This window comes from Uranotaenia lowii, chromosome 3 (genome assembly GCF_029784155.1).
Source record: "Uranotaenia lowii strain MFRU-FL chromosome 3, ASM2978415v1, whole genome shotgun sequence".
Taxonomy (NCBI): Eukaryota; Metazoa; Arthropoda; class Insecta; order Diptera; family Culicidae; genus Uranotaenia; species Uranotaenia lowii.
The window spans coordinates 190,357,684-190,375,346 of NC_073693.1; the positions used below are offsets into that span (position 1 = coordinate 190,357,684).

The window sequence follows — 17,663 nt, forward strand, 5'->3', positions numbered from 1 at the left end:
AAAAATTTTATGTTTCATCACCGCCATTTTGAAAGTGATAGATTCTGCAGCCGGTTGCAGTTGACAAGAGAAAACAAACTTTAATAACGCAAATCGAAGTCACAAGGTAAATATCCTGTGGTCCAGACCTAGCTGAAGGTGAGTCTTCGATAATATATTGGTACTAAAATTGAACATTATATATATATTTTTCCTCTACAACAGGATGCCGAAATCTGAGGGTCCCTCGATTATCGAAAGCTTTGGAAGTCAGAAGAAAGCTGAAGGAAGTCGGACTACCCAAAAACATCACCCAACAAACGGCCGTAGTGAAACGCTGGAACCCGTATACTCCTTCACATATTCTGCCACAGGAACCTCTTAGCTCGAAATGGTTGGAAAAAACTGTTTCACAACAACTGCTGAACACTCCGGAGATGGCTTTTTTCACAACTCTTCTGCCATGTACTGGCACTGGCAAGTGTGAAATTTTTTCCTTTGCTTTCCATTTTCTAATTTTCTTAATTTTAAACATTTACAGGTTCATCTGAGAACCGTTTTAGGAACGGAAAATCGATATGGCACCATATATTTTCGGATCAATCCAAGGTGGAGGCACAAAATTGGAAGCGATTCTTAAAATTTCATGAGAACAGTCTCAGATATACTGAAACGCACTCCCGAGGGTGGATGGTATATTTAGACGGAAGTTCATCGTAGCAATTCTTCTAATTGATCGAAATGTAAGTACCTTTTCTTTCGCAAGTAATCGTCTACATTAACGATAATTTTTTCACTGGATTCACACTTTCCCACATTCACACTTCAATTCTCAATTTGAGCTGTGAATTCCCATTTGGATTCAAATTATTGAATTTAATTATCGCTTCTTTCATTGAATTGACTTTTAATATTACAACACTAATCCTAATCTCGTGCAATTTTTCATGTTCATTCGTTCCTTAGAATTAATTTAAGTCTACTCGTCCACAGGATCTGCGGGCGACGCTTGACCAATTAAGGCGGTATACGTGAAGGTCAGATTTAGTTAATAAATTAATTCGGTATCGTTTTTTGAATACGGCGAATGCGCCAACTGTAAACAAATCCAGATTATCACATAAATGCGTTAAACTCTTTATTTTACATCCGAAAATATGATCTTCTTTTAATTTTTCTTATTTTAGTGAAGTTAAATTTAATTTTTTAAATAAGGCGAATAGCTTTTTTTATGAGTGTGTAATCCCACAGTTCATTCGCCTATTTCCCCTCAAAATTTCGTCGCGAACAAAAGGGCCAATAGTTATTTCGAGATAGCAAAAGGGCACTGAAGTTTTTTAAATTTGTTTTCCAGGACTAGGAGATGTAAAAATCAGTATTTATAAGATCGTTGAATGTGCTAATGTTTTAATGTGATCATTTGGACCCGCTTTCAAGCCGAAATTTGCTTGAATATTGCTTCTTTAATGAGTGATTCAAAAGGCGAACAGTCATTCTGCAATTCAAAAGGGCGCTCCAATTTGGCGAATCAACAAAATGAGAGCACTAGTCTGTGGTAAAAGGGCCCACAGTTATATTTATTAATTTTTTGAAGTAATTAGTACGTTAAAGCTATATTCATCGATCGGGTGATGAAATTAAATCAATTTGAAAGCATTTTAGCGACTTATTGAGGAAAATGATTGTACTCAGCTAAATAGGAAATTGATTTTATTTTCTGAAACTTGAAATGCGTTTTTCTCAAAACAAAGGTCTTGGCGCATTCGCCGTAATCAAAAATCGATACCGAATTATTAATTAAAAAAAAAGGATCTGCGGGCAATCGATACCTGACATGTTTGCTCAATCGACGGGACTGCTGGTCTATTTTGATGAACACTATCCTACTGAACTGTGAAAACGGTACCCGAGCGAAATATGCGACGAATGGATACTATATTAGCTCCGGCAATTACACAATAATTGTAAGGAAACGAGGCGGATCTGGACAGCCACCATCGTAACGTGCACAGCTACGATGAAAACAATAAAACCGATTGTACAATGTGCTAGAAAACGGTTCCCCGGCACTGGATATGAGAAGCGGCACATAATAGGTGGTATGAAAAACCCCTAGCAATTGCTTTTGCTAAACTAAATCGAGCATTCGAGCAGTCGCAGAAAGCAATTGCTTCGGTTGATATGAATAAAGTTTTTTCTGACAGCTGTTTTCTCAGTCAGGAGCTTTTACTTTTAGAACAAGCTGTTCGGTATGAATAAAGCCCAAATCTGAAGCAATCGCTCGAGAAATCTCCTAGCAATTACTTTATTTTCTAAGCATGCTTGGTAGCAGACTTTTCCAATAAACAAATTCTTCAACAACGTCATGAATTTATAAAATTAGCAATATTACATTTCAATACAATTTAAAAAGGCATTTTCAACATAGATAAAGAACAGTCGAAGTGATAACCCAACTTTTTTCATATTCCTGTCGTTGTATGAAATGATTCGTCTAAGATGAAACAAAACAAATCAATTAGTAAATATTTCAAATTAAAAAAATCCGGCTACAGTGGAAGAAGTCCCAATCGGCTTGAAGTTGGAAGAAAGTTGTAATAATTTAAAACATAATTCAGATCTCCCAAATTTATATGATTTTTTTTATAATTCTAAGATTAAAAAAAAAACATCTAAGTTAAGATGCGCGCCTATTGCCTATTTTTTTATATATCGGATTATCCCGATCCGAAAACGTGTGGGAGAGCTTATGATAAATGTTAAAAAGCTAGGCCATTTTTATTTGACAATATTTAATTTTCTTTAAACATCAACATACGAGCGTGTATTGACTTAAATTTTTCCGATCGTTCTTACACCCACCACCCGCACCGTCGATTTCATGGCTATTTTAGCCGTACTTTTCAATTTGTTGATCGTCTTCTTTCATTTTACTTTAGAAAATTTCAGATTCTGCTGGTTGGATAGCTCTTTTTTTCGAAGCAAAAGCTATGTTCTAAGACTTTAGTACACATCTGCTAAGCAAACGTTTATTCATACCAAACTAAGCAAATGCTTTGGGCTTTTGCTTTGCTTGATTTCGAGCAAAGTAAAAGCTACCGAAGCAATTGCTAAACCTTATTCATACCACTAAATGTCTGAATTACTATCCGTATTTATACCACAAAGAACGTATTTGTTCCAGCAATCTGTCATTGCGTCCATGCGGAAAAACGAAGATTGATTCAAATAAATAAGAATAATTAAAACCTGATATTTTATTGCAAACATTGCAGGAATCCTTCCAAATCTGCAAATCACAAAGCAGCTCTTAATAAAAACGGTTAAAGAATAACCATTTTTCAACTTCTCCGCTAGAATCCCATTCGGTTGAAAAATAACCAAATTTCTACTTCTCCCCGAAAAGTCATTTTATGGGTTCTCATGGAGAACTCATAAAATGGCATTTCCCGGGAAAAGGTCAAAAATGGTTATTTTTGAAACATAAATGGTTTAATAATTTCTAGCGTGTGAGCAATAAATGAGCACGATGACAGCAGTGAGTGCACAACTAGGTTGAAACTGGGTGTAAAAAAACACGCTATTGTCCTCTTCTTTCTAAATATTCTCAAATATTTTAAAGCATATGCATGTACAAACAGCTGGTAAAATTAACATTCTGTTAATCAAGCATTGGAAGGAATATTCCAATTGAATTGGCATTGCTCTCTGCTGCAGCATGCTGACTGGGTGGCTGTGGCTGCTACTCAATCTTCACCAACACTACCATTATTCCATTTCTCTTCTCTCTGGTCTCTCTCTCACTCTCACCATTCATTCACCAATGCCAATGATAGCTTGATAGATAGCTCTCAGTCTCACTCTCTTGAAGGTCCTAAATTCCATTTCCCTTCGGATTCGATTCAACCGCCATTGGTTTGTGTGATTTTTGCAGCAGTTTCAGTTCGTTTGAGGCAGTGGTGCGATTTGGAAGTCGTTAGTGGTTTTGCTGTGTGGCTGAGTGTATCTTTACGTTTTTTTTTCTCTGGAATAATAATTTCAAATACATATTCCTTTGCATTATTCAAACAAGTGACTACTTCAGCAAGTCGCTGATACTTTCAAAATACTTGGTATCAGTATTGCGTCGGTGCGATATATTTCGTTTTGAAATTGTGGAACAAGTTTTTTAATCGGCTATGCGGTTTGATTCGCTGGTGGTCCAGACAAAAAAAATGTAAATTGGTTGCAAATTTTCAATACTGAAGAAACAGCAACAATTCTGGTATTGAGTCTAGAGAAGAGAACGAGATAAAAATTCAACATGCCAGTTTGTGCGAGAGTTTTCTCGGATTCATTGAGTGGAATTTGGCATCAGTGCTAGTAGTGGTGAATATTTTGCGGGTTGCCGTGTTTACTCTCTTTATCGCGGAGAAACGAAGCGGGAATAATGTTGCATTTTCTCTCTCACGATATGTGAAGAAAGTTTTTTTGCCAAGTGTTCTATCACTTTAAAACCCTCGAAGACGTAGACGCCGCTACTAATAAAGAACTTAACTTTTATCTTTAGAAAAGTCTTAATGGATTCTGCATGTAATACACAAGCGAACCTGTGATTAGCTTCTTGGAGTACTCTAAAGTGCTAGTGATTAATTTATCCAAATAAATCAACAACTACAATTACTCATTGAATTGGGGTTCTAGAGACGTCATTCATTTTTTTTTATGAATGAAATCTTAAAGCCTGTGTCAAGTGTAAACAAAAGCTCTGCGAAACGTCTATCTGATAAAAGTGTTTCAAAAATATCAACTGGTAACCAGTGTTTATTAGTAAGCTCAGTTCATCTTAATAAAAGGATATTATTCAATCGTTGAGTGATTATTATGATAAGAAGTGTATTGTGATTCATATGATTTAACATTATTATAAAGAATCAGTGTAGTTTGACGAACAAATTGACCACGCAAAATGAGCCGATATCATTGTAGCGTTGTGTTGCTGGCTCTCTTAGCATTTCTCACTGCTAAGGTGCACTTAGTAGAAGCGGATTCGGTGGTTCCACCGGTCAGTTCCATCGGTGCTAAGTCTGTCATAAACAACATCAATGGCACTGCTTCAACGTACAATGGAGGATCGTCAGCTAAGGTTGAGCAGGATCAACACCACCAACAACCCAGTGGCACTCCAAACCATCAACAGCGCACCTGTTCTACCGTACATCCGCTATTTGAGCAACGCGGTTTCAACACTGCCAACATGCCAACTGACCCAGTTACAGGTAAGTTACTTTTTTGTATGATTAACTTCAAACCGATAAGATGCCCATCCATTATGATTAGTCATGTGCAATGAAATAGCCAACAAAATTGTTGTCAGTTCGATGACTTAATTATGAATAATCACTTCAAGGCCAATAAATGCCAGGAAAAACAAAAGAAATTTAAGATTTTTCTTAAAAGTATTTGAGTAACCTATTACATATTTAGTGAGGAAAAATTTTGTCTGTGGTAAAATTCTACAGCTTTGAGCTTATTTAATGTCATAAACAAATTTGGCGTGAGTAGGTTACTGCAGAACATTCCTGATTTTTTAATCTTGAAGAGTTAATTTTGCGACTCTTTTGCTGACTACGAATCGTCCACACTTATTCACACAAATTACTGAGCTTTTATTCTCGCTTCAACATTTCCTCAAAACTTTAAAATTTTCAATATAAAACAAAACAAAATTTTGAAAGTCTAGCTATTTAAAAATTGCATCTTTGAACAAAGTTGATCCATTGACTTGCTGAAATTTAATAAAAAAAAATCTTTTTCCATATGAAAAAGCTAGACAAAACAGTGATGAGAAGCATATAAGCATCCTTTGTTTATAAACGTTGCATTTGTCACAACCTCGTAGACGCTTGAAAAAAAAATACATATTTGAAAATATGCTTACGAAGAGATGACAGTTTGATCAAGATTTTTATCCCGAAACACTTCCAAGATTTTGAGGTGGCCCACGATACTTCACTCTCCCCTAGGAATTAGACAACTTCAGGAAATCAATTCAATGGTATAAAACGGACGATTAAGTATTTTTACAGTCAACGTTCTCGGATACAAGAGCCGATAGAAAAAAAAACTAAAAGTAATGTTCAGATTGGCTGACGCTTAGTTAAAAGAATTCTTTAAAGAACATGGACAAAGAATCGTGTAACACACTTTTTTATAGACCTTGTTCGATTTTGGCAACACGCCTGAACATTTTGTGTAGGCGAAATCGAATGCTGCCAAAATTAAACGTTTTTTCAACTTTTTTTCTATTTATTTCAACAAAAAAGCTGTTATTTTTGAGTATTTTTTTACTATTTTTTAATTTTAACTTATGTTTTCATGCATTTAGTACCTTTATTGTTTTGTTTATAATGCTTGCTTTTTTGTCATTCTATATCATTTTTTAGTTATTTTTTTTGTCATTGTCTTGTCTCTTGTTTTTATTTGTTTTTTTTTTCAATTTTATTAAACTTTCATCCTTTTTGTCATTTTTGAGTACCTTATTTTTTTAAATTTTTATTTTTGTTGTTGTATTCTATCAACATTTAAGAACGTAAAAACGTATGTATGTTATTTGTCTAAATTGGTCCTGTTATAGCGAAAACTTATTTTTTCAATTCAATTGATTTATACACGCACCTTGTTAGCGATGCCAGCTTACAAAGAACAATGTTTCTAGATCTCTATACTTTTTATTCAATGATGAATTTTAGTTATTTCTAGAAAAATTATGAACAAAACAAGGAAAGCTTACATTTAGTGTTCGCAATAGCTATGATGCGGCAAATCTCTCCTAACAGTGTCCAATACTTGTCGGAATCTGTTTAGCATAAGATAATTAGTTATTACATGCGTTATCTATACGTTGTTATAATAATCTTACCAGATAAGAACTGTCAGCCTATTACATATTTGTAAAAGACTGCCCCGAATTTTTATTTTGGCTCGATGCACGGTTATAGACGATACACCATGCTTTTTTGCGGTATCTCGGAGAGAGAGGTTAGGGTTTCGCTTGAAACTCTCTCGGCAACTCTCTTTGTCGTCTCAGCGGCTTCCGGTTTTCGATTTCCCCCCGATTCAGACTTCCTGGCTGTCGACAAACGTTCCTCAAACACTGCAATTACATTTGTAACGGTTGATTTGGCAACTTTTAGCGATTTTGCCAGCTTTGCGTGCGAGTAGTTCGGATTTTCGCGATGCGCGAGCAAAATATTGATACGCTGCTCTTCTTCCTTGGACGGCATTTTCACAACTGAAGAGTGAATTCCAAAATCAAAATAGGAGCAACATTCTACACACACACCTTCAAAATGAGGGGTGTTCAGGTTTGTTAAATGCAAAATTGAAAGAAATACGTCAAGTTGATATTGACCAAATTTTGACCGTATCACCCTTTAGGCCTAGAATCAATTTAAGCCTGCAGTGCATAATTTTTTCAAATGTTGGGTCATTTGGGGCACTCTAATGTGTAACCTCAATTTCCACGTTTTACAACATTTGCAATCCTGATGCTCGAAAAATATTACTTCGATCACTATTTTCCAACGTAAATAAGGTAGGAACAAATTTAAAATTCTTCTTTCGTCCGATTTTCCCGAAAATCGTGAAAGGGGGAAATAAATAAAATCAAAGGTTGGTTATTGAAAAATTTGATAAATTATTGAAAAATTCAAATATTTGCAACACCGAAAGTCAAACTGTAGAAGATAAAAAATGTATCACTTTTTGTATTCGATTTTTTTCAAATTTTCGATCTAAAGGTGCATTTACAGTTCTTTCGAACGTGAAAATGAAAAAACTTATATTCTTCAAAAACTCGACTATGCTGCATTTCATGGCTGCGAAACTAGGTGGAATAGATGCGGAATGGTTGAACGATTATTTTTGAACTGATTTCCTTGTTCAAAGCCCTTTAATATTAATTTTATTTCAATTCCCCCGATTTTCACTGCGGAATATTTTTTCCGCGTTCACTGACATTCCGCTCGAAGTGTAAACGCACTGAGCGAACGTGAAAACGGAAAACGAACAAGAGTGGTGAATATAAATTCCGCGTTCATTTTCACGTCCGAATGGCAATGTGCATTCTGAAAAAAATTTCACCGATGACGGAAAAATTTTTGCTTCATAAAAAATTAGTTTTTTAATTTGTAAGCACATTTGAAGGCAATTAAAGGCTTAAAATACTACGAGTTTGAAATGAAACGCATACGATATTTTTTTTTAACTTTAAAACCCGCTTGGGCATCATTTAATTGCACCTGTTGGTAGAGTTTCTCGACGAATAAATGTACCTGTTGGAAGAGCTTCTCAACGAATAAATGTAAATGAAGATCATCGAATGGCCAGATTCCATTGAAATAAAAAAAATAGATTCCGCTTTGTTCAAATGTGTGTTTCAGAAAAGGTATGGAAATAATTATAAAAATTTATGAAATCATTCAAAAATGATGTGTTTTAAGGAGAACTGAAAAGCAGAAAAATTAACAAACAAAAGAGTACTGATGCATTTTAATTAAATAAAAACCTTTTCAATTGTTTCACTAATTAAAAGGTGTTAAAAGTAATTTTGAAATTTTTGTTTGTCAATTTTTAATCAAGAACAAAAAATGGCTATCTTGTAGAAGTTATATTCATAACGTCCTTTCAATAAGTTTTTCAAAAGAAACGAATCGCTAAAGCTCGTTACTCCTTGATCGATAAATACTTTTTGGGAGTACTTTAAATTCATAAAATTTAATTTAAATTCATTGTATTCAAAGATAAGAACTTTGGGATTATTTGATTAAATCAATCGTTTTCAAAGCTGAATCTGTTTTGAAGAAGAACAATATGTTTTTTTGAGAAATTTGAATTTCAATTTGAGCATTGGTTCGACAAGTATCGATCAAAACATTGGTTGAATGATCTGTCATTTTCCGATCGAAACCAATTTCTACCCGCAGTTGAACAAACCTCTTACTAATTTTGAAGATTTGACCGATTTGACATTTCACTGCGGAATATTTTTTCACTGTGGTGAGTTCACGTTCACGTTCGAGTTCGAGTTCACAAGAACTGTAAACCGGGCTTAAGACAATTCCATTTTTCAACTTACTGCAATAAAGATTGTATGCAAGTCTGTTGAAAATTTGGATTATTTTTTATTATTCCGAGATGTTTCAACTCCAAGTGACAAAAGAAGGATTGCAATTTGTTCCAGCCTAAGGAAACTTTCTTAAATTTATAAATTATTTCACGCACGCTTTTTATTTCCTACCGTCTTATCAAGCTTTATCTCGCCACTCTGTCCGGTTCTCAAACTGACGTCTATCCGTCAATGTCATCAGAAGTTGATCGCCGATGTAGTCCCAATCAAGTCGATCATGCCGAGGGGCTGAGGCTGGCGCTACTAACACAGCAAATAACTTCTTAGGACGAAGGAATTCTCCTATGTTTAGTCGCTAAACAAAGGAAGTTTTTATTGGGATGAACGTAATTGGAGAAAAAAATGGTTTTTATTGCTAATCATATGCACAGCCAATATTCGAAATGTAATTTTGAAATGAAATATAAATTTGATACTGAATACAGCCGGTTGTGTTTGAAGAAATAGCTGGTTTCCAGCCATTTGAATTGCTAAAAACCAGCATTAACGTTTGCTGTTTTTTTTGCTGGAAAGTCAGCGGGACAAAAACCAGCAAAATTTTGCTGCTTTCAAACAAAAAAAAATTTGCTGTGTACCTAGTTTATGCACGTTTAGTTCGCCAAATGTGTAATGATTTCAGGGCTAGAAGTTGGTCACTTTTTAGTAACTTTGTCACTTTTTTCAGGCTGGTCACTCACAAGTTACTTTTTTCGAAATTTGGTCACTAAAGTCACTATTTTTTTTAAATAATTTCTTTAGCCTATTTTTTTTAGTTATTTCTCCTTTCTTTCCTTTCGAGTCCTGTGGAAATTTACACGACCTAAATTGGGAGAATGGCTCCGGTTCAGTAAAGGAAGATTATTGTTTTGTTTTGCTTTGATGTATAACTCTTGAACATTATTTCAATAAAAATTTTAATTTAAGCAAAAATCGTTTTTTGCCTTAAAAAAAAATTTTTTTTTTTTTTTAATCAAGAAAAAAAGCGTTATTAATAAATTTATTACCTAAAATATTTCCTAAAGAGACACTCTTGCATTACATGTTCAACCAAAATTTGTAGTATTATGATTTTTAAAGCTTGAGTTTGTTAAAATATGATTCTAAAATTAATTTTAAAATATCAATCAAAATCTGTACAGTGCACTTCATCACATGGCAGGAAACTTCCATGCTATTAAAACTCTTGTTTGTATTGAATGAAAGGTAAACTTGTGAAAAGTGACTCAATTGAATTGAAAATATCAGATATTTCATTTCTAAGTTCCTTTATTTCTAGACATTTTGGAAACATTACCTTCATAGATATCAATTTAAGATTTCAAAACATATTTGAAGTTTTCGATAACTTTCAGTAATTTCTGTACCTTTTTAGAGGTTGACTGATATATTTTCTAAAATATTCTAAGAAATTTCTGAGGTGTTTCTTGGATCTGTTATTTTGTTCAAGAATTGTGTTAAATCATTTGTGAATATTTTTTCAAAAATTTCTTCCTTTTTGAACCTCATTTTTTTCTAGTAAATGTTTCTATTGATTAATATATGAATCGTGCAATAATGTCTGCAGTGGATCTCTTTGGAAATGTTTCATTTTTGAAGGTAAATTCTCTTTGAGTAAGTTTGAAATCCGAAAAATTTTACTCTACCTTGAAGATTAGTCGCGTAAATGTTTTGAGCTTTTTTGTGTTATTATCTTGAATCTTAAGTCAATTTTTCGCTTAGCTTTTTTTTATCATTGTCAATTTTCTGTCAACATTTTGTCGTTTATCTATTTTCAATCTTTTATCATTATTTTTTCACTTTTTCATGAGGACCTACTTATTTTTGATTTTATGACCCTTCATGAAATGAAATTACTTTAAATGTAAATCTTAACTCAATTTTAAGTATATTCTTAGAACTTTTCGTTGAACATGTGCTGGTTTTTCATTTGATTTTGTAGATTTCTCCCATATAACAATTTTGATTAAAATTTTTGGTTTCTGTTAATTTATTTCGAATGGTTAACTTTTTTCAATATTATTTTAGACTTTTTCAACTGTTTTAGTGACATTGAAAAAAAAACGGATTTGGGTGTATAGCATACACCCAAATCCGAATTTTTTCATTGTTCACACTATAGAGCGCAGTTTCAAAATATGTGGATTTTTGTTTTCAAAGAAAATGGATGAACTCGAAGTTCTTGTCGGACTTAGTTGTCCTAGTCCTTTGGGTACGATCTTTTGGTTCCCTGCCATTGTTTTCTTAGAACTTTAAGATCCTGCGGACGCTATTCTTGAATTAAATAAGCTCATTTGAAATGTTCCTCTTTTGTCCAACGTATTGCTTTTCTACTAGTGAGACCAAGAGCCTTTCAAAAAACGTTTTTCAATTAACAAAATTGTCTTTGAAGCGTTTTATTTTAGTTTTTAAAGTCATTTTTAGTTAGTTTCGTCTTGACCTGGTCACTAATTTTACCCTAATTTCACTTCAAAGTAACTAAAATGCCCTACTTTTTTACCGCATGATCGCTTCTAGCCCTGTTTTTTAAATAAACGATTTCACCGATTTACACGCGTTTTCCCTTGACCAAATTTTGACCGTATCACCTTTTATTTTGTTATTTTACCGATTGTAAAATGTTTTTCCCGCGTCGCGTATTAGTTTTTGTTTTGTTTGGTAGCTTTTTTTATCTTTTAGAAGTTAAGTCAGGTCAGTTTATAAGTCAGCTTCTGTATTGGACCCTATTTCTAAAAGCGCTTGACAAATCTTCACCGAATTTTTTACATGTTTTCATTCTGTTATCTACTAGATAGGTTAACTGAAAATTTTATCAATGTCCATCCATGCATTCAAAAGTTATTCTCAAAACAAAGTGTTCATTTTTTTTTCGATTACACTCTTTAAATATGGTCGCTGAGGTCAGTGAATAGGGTGTCCAAACTTAGATGAGTGGTTCTCGACGAAAAGTACGAAATTTCATCAAAACAACATCGGAATAATTGAAGTGCAATAAAAACCCTACATTTTGATTATAAAACATTTTTATTTCGTTTACATAACTCCGAGATAGACCCTTTTTAATGCGTCCAGATTTTGCGTGATCCATGCTTTATTTATTAATTTCAGTACATTGGTAGAATTTTCGTTTTAATTTGAGTTTTCTTCAACTGTGTTAGTAGCTTTGAAAAAATCTGATTTGGGTGAACTTGGAAAATTTGTAGGTTTGTTTTTTCAAAGGAAATCGATGAACTAAAAGTTTCCATTGGGCTCAGTTGTAGCCTTTCGGGTACGATATTTTAGTTCTCTCCCACTGGTGTTTCAGAACTTTGAGAGCACGGCACCCTCCCAAATAAACGCATTTCATCATCATCAGAACTTTAGGATTCTGTAGTCGTAATTCCTAAATCATCAAAACTCATTTAGGTAAAATGTTCCTTTTTGTTCAACATATGCCTTTCTACTAGGGATGCCAAAAGCCTTTTAAAAAACTTATTCGCAACAAGCGAAATTGTCTTGGAATCGTTCTACAGCAATTTTTGACATCACATTTGAGTTACTTTTCGACTTGGTTTGGTCACTATTTTTACCCTAATTTTACTCAAAAGTAACTATTTTTCCCTACTTTTTTGCCTCATGATCACTTCTAGCCCTGTGATTTATCGAAATCGGGACCGAAAACATTGTTCCAAAATATCTTCCGGCAAAATAATGCTTTGTAAAAATGGCGTCTCAAACTTATTCAGCACCAGACTAGTTTCACAAAAATTACATAAAAAACTGAAAAATTGGTCACCTTGTTCTGTACATGTAAGTAGGTACATTAAAAAGCCAAAAGCTAGATGGATGCTTCCTGATGGGTTTATTTTTTAATTCCTCTCCTTGGAAATGATGTTCCCTGGGTAATGTACGCTATATAGCGAAAGATTTTTTTTCCATGCAACGAGATGGCTTTTCAAATCAGTTCAGTTATTTTTTTCTGAGACACAGATGAAAGGCTCTTTTGATGAAATCGCGATAAGCTTTGATGTTTGATGAATGTTGTAATACATGTATGTGTATTTCTTCTCATGTTCTAAAGAATATTTGCGTTTCAAAATCTTTCCAATAAAAGTGAGGAAACTGAAATGGTGAAATTGCATTTCAAAAATTTAGACATAAAAATGTGTGTCACCAGTCAGTGCATTGTGAATTGCTTTTCTTCCATGGCGGAGGATTTTCATTCATACTGCGCGACGGCTTACACAATAAATTTTTATTGTGGATTCCATGAAGTACCATTTCAATCATGATGAGTGCCATGTCACAGGTAGTCCTTTACCTGTCCTACTGGCCTAGCCTTCTTGACCCATACCCGGTCCCGAACGGTGGAAACCTCCTTCATTCCTATTCTGATATTGGTCAGGATACCTCAAGTAGAACATGAGAATGAGGAGAGAATAAAAACTAGGACTCACACAGCATTTTTGTCAGAAATGAAAGCAAGCAGTCTTTTTTCATCATCGCGCGTTGATTTATTTCTGCATTCCTCGCTTCGTTCTTGTTTCTTTGTTCGTTCGGTTATAATTCCCTCGCCCAGGCCTTTTTCCTCTTCACTTTTACCAGTCAGTATCGTCTTCGCCGGCGGCGAGATACCGGGAAAAGATACTGGCCGCTGTGATGCTGCGAATAGGAAGTAAACCGAAAAGAGCAACTCGGTTCATTCTGTTCTTCTTCAGACAGCTGCAGTGGCGCCTAGCTCGTCTTTTATAATGACAAAACAATAACACCATATAGACCAATCTTCCACTCTTGCAGGCAAACGTGTCTGGATAGCTTCCCTCCTTCACACTTTGCTGCCCGCTGCTGACGGGGTTACGGTGGGCAATTTAGGCATTTGGCCTAGGCTATGCTAGGATGATCATGGGAATATCCATGAGAGAGAGAGCTTTTTGCCCCGATTGATCATGATTGGCGCTGTGATAATGACTGTTGTTAGTGTTGAACGAAGTGTTTGAGCATCATAGTATGAAAAATTACTTGCAACAGGTTTTGAGTGTTAAGCCTCGTCCACACTGGGCAACTTAAACTGCGATTTCGATTGATGAGACTTGCTTATGTTTACATTTTGGTTGCTGAAAGTCTCCCATAGTTGTCGGGAGACTTGAGACATGCACTCAGAAATGAAAAAGATATAAAATTATCATTTTTCAGGTATTTTAACGCTTGTTCGTACCCACGTACAGTGTTTTTTCTCTGGGTGTAAAAACTGAGATATTTCTTGCCGAGAAAAATCTCGGTTATTGAAATTTGTGCATTGAGTGTATGTATAGGTATGTATGGTAGCCACCTTGGGTGCACGGCTGTACCGCAGTTGTGGGTTGTGGCTCAGATTAAAATTTATGCATTGAGTGAGATTGAGACTGAAGCGACATCTCACGATAGAAAAAAAATTGTCGGGGCTTTAGACAAACGCTTAAAGCAGAACTATGCAAATAAAAGTTAACAAAAATCTGTGGATTTTCGTTCAAATTCTATGGTCGATATTCATAATTGACCGCAGCATACATGCAGGCACATTATTTCCTCAAGAACAACTTGCTGATATTGAGTCCGCCCCTCACATTCTGGTTAGCTAGGATTCAAACGCACAGAAGTCAAAGGTTTATAGTGAAATTCAAAACGCCAGTATGCCATACCAATGCCTTGCTTTGCTTTCTAATTGGAACGCAGAATGGAAAGGAAAGCTTCGTCGCTTGAGCATGACATCAACCTCACAATTTTGCATTTTTGTACTGGTTCACTGTTTTATTTTGTTTCAATGAGAGAGTAACGTTGTTTTCTACTAAATGATATAGAGTTGCATTTTTTAACATTCAATTGTAGTAGAATTTTGTTACATCATTCAAAGGAAAAAATGATTTCATTTGGAAATATTTCAACATTCTCGGTTATTTTTATTTTCAGAAATAGTTTTATATCATCAGTTTATTCTATAACGGATTGTATACCTTAGATATACAATCCGTTATAGAATAAAGGAAATGTTATTTACAGTAAGATAAGGTCCTAAATGAGACCCCTGAGGCACACCAGAGGCTTCAGTTACAGATTTGGATAATTCGTTTTGGAAGCGAACGATTAGTGTTCGATCGGCTAAATATGATTGTGTGTAGATAAAATTTGGATGAAAGCCATTTTTTAATTTGAAGATTAAAAGGAGTATGTCAATGCGATCAAATGCTTTGCTAAAGTCGATATAATTAGTTTGAACATGAACACGGTATTAATAACGTACTAACGATTCAAAAAGTTTGGAGATGCAATACAGAATAGCTATTCCTCGATACTTCTTACATCAAGTTCAAGTATTACGCAACAGAATTTAACATTTTCGACTCCCCTTCCCTCCCTACCTAACACATTCTTTTAAGTTATTCTATCCAAAATCCACCAAGCGTGACAAGCTCTTATACCCCCTCCCCCTAAACGCGTTACGTAATATTTGAATGATTCCAAAGAAGTTATTGGTGCACATTTGCACATACAATAAGAATGAAATGTTACTTAAACGCAAAAAAAAACAAAGTTAAACGATCGCTCAGAGCTGAAATTTAATCGTCCGTTATAATATTACTAAATTTCGTGTGAAATTGTCGGTACCATCAACTTCACGTTAGCAGATGATCGCACAAAGTTAACCATTCAGTTACCTGTGGCGGCATCAGGTATCGACAACCTGAGCGACGAGCGACAGCCGACTTTTATAAAGTATTAAGTGTCGCGCTGCTGAATAGGGGCAATAAACTTATAGAAAATCATGGGTCCAAAATTATCCAAATAAAAAAGGAGTGGTGTGTTCACCCAGACGTCGTCGTCGTTGCTTTCGTTCCTTCGTCTACACATTTTTTGCCCTGGGCGTCTTCATACGGTCGCCGAAAAATGACACACCAAATAGGGTGGAAGATGATGATGAGAGAAGAAAAGGAGCAATATATATTGAATATCAGCGTCACCGCCGCCGACGCCACTTTTTGTATGGTTTTCTTTAATGTTCCGCATATATTCCGTAAGTCAGCGCAGCGGTGCATAATTGCGTCAATATTTAGATTTTTCAACGCTTCCAACATTCAATTGTGAACGAAACTGCTAACTCCGGTCATTGTCGTCGTTTACATTATTCAAATTGCTCGTCAGCAGAACTGGATTCTTGTTTGTTGAACCGATCGAGGGAATAATGAATTTTGAAGGAACAAGTTTATAAATCGTCGAGGCTTGTTTTTTTATTTGAGGGTTTTTTTTTGTTTTAAGAAGCGATAACATAGTTTCAGATATAAGATAGTTCAATCCAAGGTGAATATAGAGGAAGTGTTATCGTATGTCAAATTTCCGATTCAGCCATTTTGGCCATTTTGGTTTTGCAACTGTGGAATTCATGCAGTTTGTTTACCAACAAACCACTGAACAGCTGAGCAAATATTTTTATGTTTGTAAACTAACTTATTGTGCACCCCGCGCACTCCTCGCCTACTTACTCTGAAAGTTGGAGAACCTCGTGTTTCTAAAAATCTTGGTTCCCTCAATAGATACTTGATTTAATTATGAAAGTGTTGAAATTTTGAATCATGGTTTGCTTGTGCAAACTTGTGCAAACATCGAAGCCGGCAATTTACGAGCGTCCGTAAATTGATTTTTTGATCTAATTATCGATCGAAGCTCATTGCACATCATAACAAACTTTTTTTTCAACTGATACATAACTCGAAAAAAAATTAAAATATTACATAAAAGCATTTTACAATAATCTATACATCATGTTTACAGATATGTAAAAAAATCAAGTGATATGTTTGTTATCGGACTTAGTTTTTGCAGACAGCTAGAATTGTTGACTGAAAATCTACCTGATCGCATGCGAGACAGTTGTATCGAAGAAAAAAAAATCTAAACATGGTGTTCTTACGTGAAAAAATATCTATGTACTCTCTGACAGTTATTAGAACTATACGCGTGCGCCAATATGCCCCTCGCAGCGAACTTTCACGCCAGCCGGATGGGAATCCGGGGGGATAAGGACGGCCGTGTGATTTATCGTTCTCCTGAGATAATTGCCGATGGGTTCAAATGTTTTGGGTTCACATGCAGCGCAAACAGAACCGGCGAAACTTCTTTTACGACTGGCGGCGATTTATTGTAAGATGTTATAATATGTTTCGCATTTTAGGGGGAATCGGTTGGGCATTTTTTTTTTTCATCTCTCACCTCCTCACCTCTTTGTCTAGCCGTGTGTGTTTTGTTTGAATTTCTTCGTACTCGACCGATTGTGTTTTGCTCTATACGGACTACCCTCTCTTCGGTTGAGTGCTTTTATTTACCTCGATTCGTGCCTTTGAGCGTGGTCAGTTTGTTGGCTCTTTAGGATAATTGCACTCAAGAGCACTTGAATTTAATGGTAAACAAAATCACTGTCGTAAGGGATAAATCCATCCAGACATTTTCGTTTTGTTGGTTGCATAAATTTAGTATTGAAGTCTTCCCCTTTTTTGCGTAAAACTTTGATTGGATTCAGTCAAGGCATTTA

The 17,663-nt window shown here is 35.0% G+C and overlaps 1 protein-coding gene across 2 annotated transcripts in view; it reads left to right on the plus strand.

The window, feature by feature from the left end:
• Nucleotides 1-3,935: 3,935 nt before the first annotated feature.
• Nucleotides 3,936-17,663, plus strand: part of LOC129755997 (uncharacterized) — a 47,057-nt gene continuing 33,329 nt past the window's right edge. For both annotated transcript variants that reach the window (XM_055752742.1, XM_055752743.1), the window contains exon 1: nt 3,936-5,237. In XM_055752742.1, the coding sequence (XP_055608717.1) occupies nt 4,928-5,237 (310 nt within the window). In that variant the 5' untranslated portion in view covers nt 3,936-4,927. The remainder of the gene's footprint in view (nt 5,238-17,663) is intronic.